Raw genomic sequence first — 3,267 nt, 5'->3', positions numbered from 1 at the left:
CTGAACGCGATTGCCTCCCCAGGGATATCAACGACATACTTGATAGGCTTCCTAGTTGTTCTGGTGGTAAGCTTGTTCGGCGCGCCGCTTCTGTCCAGTATGAAGCCAAACAGTCCTGCTCTCGCAGACCACGCGGTCTCAAGGTCGACACCGGATACAATCGTGACGCTACCACCCGATGGAGAGTCTAGCCGTCCCATAAAATACACCTCTATCCCTGGACAATACCTGGAGGCTTCCGTATCGGATGTGATCGAGATGGCCGCCATTACTGAATCGATCTTTCAAAGGACCGCCATTAGGGACAAGATAAAGGCAAAAGGCTTGCCTTTTCCTGGACAGGCGCCATTGGCTGATACCTGGGGAAATCTGACCTTCTTGCGTAGTCTTCCAGGGGTATCAAGTCGATTGACTGAAAAGTGTCGACTGAAGTTACTCGCAGCCATGCGACAACACCAATGCGCTTCGCGCTTTGGCGGTATCTTTCATATTTGGATGGATAACATCTACATTAACTCCCTGAGCTTCAACGTTGTCGGAGAGATGTCTGCCCACGTTGAGGTCCTACACGGGTTCCCGTCTCCACGTTGAGGTTTTACAGGGGTGCCGACGTTGAGGTCCTACAGGGGTTCCCGTCTCCCGGTTGACTCTGCCGGTAGTATATGCTTGTATGAAAGATTAAACCATGTATGCGAAAGTACAAGGCTTTATACGTCGAAACCGCAGACGGCTCATTAAAACAGTCATGATCTACACGTAAAAGCTTAAACCATCTACACTTAACGCTGTATCGCGCCAATGGCGATTCGTAGTACTCATGATCCTAAACTTGACACGAAAACGACGCATTCTCCAAGCCGATGAACCGGCGAGAGGTGCTTGCTCTCGACTCCAAACGCAGAGAGCTGGAGGTGGAGGCCGATGGGTTGTGCGAGTTTTTATCGGCACAAGGTGTAGGCCTAAGCCAGGGGCTCATAGACAAGGATGGCTTTCCCTTGCCTGGCGTTGATCACTACGCTGTGCGACAGGCACGCCATCGGCTGGCTGTGCTGAAGCTGGATTTGGAAAAGATCAACAGCGAAATCAAGGAGGGCCTAGAGACGGTTCTGGCGCCCACATCTGAAGGATACCAGAGGCCTGCGCATGCGATGAGAGCCTTTGCTGTTGTAAAAGACGTCACGCACGGATCGCCAACGGCTGACTGCCTGCAAGTCAATGACGCCATTTTGGCAGTCGGTGATGTTAAACTAGCCGCATCCCTGTCACCGTGCGACTTAATTCGACGGCTACCCTCTGTAGTGCACGCCCATGAGGACCACGAGCTGGTTTTCCATTTACTGCGACACGGCGACTTCCTTGAGGTCGTGATCCGTCCTAGGAGGTGGGCTGGAGCCGGACTGTTGGGCTGCCACATAGTGGCCTTATACGAGGGCAGTCAGAAGACTGAAGAGGATTGACAGAAAGAGGCTCATGTACCCAAGGCTTAGCGTCCTGCGTGACTACACAACGTGCTACTTACCTTGTGAACAGGAAGACAAGCACGAACAGGCAGAACAGCGCAGGCGGGTAGAGAGGGTGGTCTGTCATCCACCCGAAGAGGACAATTTCAAACTGTCCCTGAACCTTTGTCACCTTGCGGGTGAATCGGGAGTACAGGAGGAAAGGAAGTACTTGCATAAAGCTGCACAACAGCACGGTGTGCGGAACGCCCCCGACAAGCAGACTGTTGGCGAACGGAGTCATTAGACCCGTGGCCAAGAATCCTGGTCTTGGAGTCATGAGGTTGAAGAAGAGTAAAGATGGAAGGTTGAAAAGGAGCTGGATGACAACTACGCGAAGGTCTCACCATCAGAACGAACCCTGCAGTGGCAATGTCAAGGGACAATAGTAGACGGGCGAGCCTGTTAGACCCCTCCTCTACCGCCAACATACGAACGAACGGAAACACGTAAAACAGGCTGCGAGGTAGAAGGTACAGCAGACCAGTAGGGATTGGGAAGAGTAGGACGAGGAGATAGTCTAGACTTCGAGGGGGCAACGTTGGCCGAGTTACCCGTCGTAAGCTACGAATGTAGGGTAGGACCCACGAACCTGCAAGGGTAATGAGCCGTGACCCAGCGCAGAAGGCTTCACTGCATCCCCAACCTAGGAGTGCGACTAGTACGGACGTTTCCATCGGGGAGTAGTGGAAGGGAGAATCCATGGATTGGGAAGGAAACAAGTAGCAGGTTACCGTTAAAACGGAAGCAGCGGCCATAACGCTGCCTAGGGGTGTCTGCAGCGTCCGAGTTAGAGGGCGGCGTTTGGCGCCCTCCCCACCAATTTCGAACAGATAGAGTGACAAGAACTGGTGGGCAACCACTGCTGACAGAACGCCAATTCCATATGCGCGGCCGAAGACGAAGAGCGCTGACAGCAGGTTTGGCTCCAGCCTAAGTCGGATATCGCCATCATGCAGGAGGATTGCCACCAAATGCAGTGCCTTGTCGTCCTTCCCAGACGTCGAGACGTCGAGATCCAACAGTACGCGTGTCCTAGACGCCCTATCCTCAGTCTCCCCCCAGATGATGTGCTCCCAATCCGAGGAAAATGCGACTGACATTGGCGGGTGCGCGTCACCATTTGTGTATCCGACAGTGGCATCAGGAGACAACCAGGACGGCACCTGCAACAGACGCACATGCGTAGCAGGCGAATCAGACTTCGGAATCTCCATCTGTACCTTAAATATCCCAAGCAAGAACATCAGCTGGTGGCAAAGAGGCAGAATGCGAGAGAACGGATCAAATGTTACAGTGCGAGGCGCATCCCCGACAGCAACAGTGAACATCTGTGACTGGACGCCCGGGCCTACGCTCAATGTTCCCACCTCATCGAAGGTCGGAACCAGAGCAAGGCACAATCCAGACGTGTTCGGCGCGCAGGCGACTCTTACCGGCTTGTCCTGAAACTCGACGTTGGAAACAGAGTTCGAATCTAGAAAGGTTAGCAGCACCATGGACGCCGCTTCCTTGATTGGGATCTTACACGCCTTCTGGAGGCAATTTAGATTCGTCGTCCGGAACACGGTTTTGAAGGGTCTATACGCCGACATTTTAGGAAGCAGCCGACGCAGATGGAGCTTCGCGGAGCCGTCGATGTTGGGTACGGCCGGCAACCTAGCTTTTGTCTTCATCGACAAGCCGTTGTGGGAATCTGCACCAGCAGATCTCCCCTTGTTGTGCATCTCGCGATGAACCTCCTTCACACTTATGACTTCATTGAGAA

At 53.4% G+C, this 3,267-nt stretch overlaps 2 protein-coding genes across 3 annotated transcripts; one reads left to right on the top strand and one right to left on the bottom strand.

Annotated features, from left to right (window-relative positions):
* Positions 1-860: 860 nt before the first annotated feature.
* Positions 861-1,457, top strand: KVP18_000172 (uncharacterized protein; the record flags this gene model as incomplete). The annotated part of the gene is made up of 1 exon (XM_067951452.1): positions 861-1,457. The coding sequence occupies one exon, from the start codon at positions 861-863 to the stop codon at positions 1,455-1,457; it is 597 nt and encodes a 198-aa protein (XP_067813968.1).
* Positions 1,458-1,515: 58 nt separating this feature from the next.
* Positions 1,516-3,267, bottom strand: KVP18_000175 (uncharacterized protein; the record flags this gene model as incomplete). Of its 2 annotated transcripts, none has more annotated exons than XM_067951470.1 (2): positions 1,516-1,818; positions 1,847-3,267. In XM_067951470.1, coding segments are annotated over 2 exons (1,724 nt in total), but the record flags the coding sequence as incomplete, so codon positions are not given. The 2 variants fall into 2 exon arrangements, with proteins under 2 accessions (XP_067813974.1, XP_067813973.1); XM_067951469.1 differs by having other exon boundaries at positions 1,847-3,175.

This window comes from the organism of the source record quoted next (genome assembly GCF_019968955.1).
Source record: "MAG: Porospora cf. gigantea A chromosome Unknown PgA_NODE_1054_length_8259_cov_345.189, whole genome shotgun sequence".
Lineage (NCBI taxonomy): Eukaryota > Apicomplexa > Conoidasida > Eugregarinorida > Porosporidae > Porospora > Porospora cf. gigantea A.
Note: the sequence above shows the minus strand (reverse complement) of the source record. Positions and strands in the feature narration are given on the sequence as shown.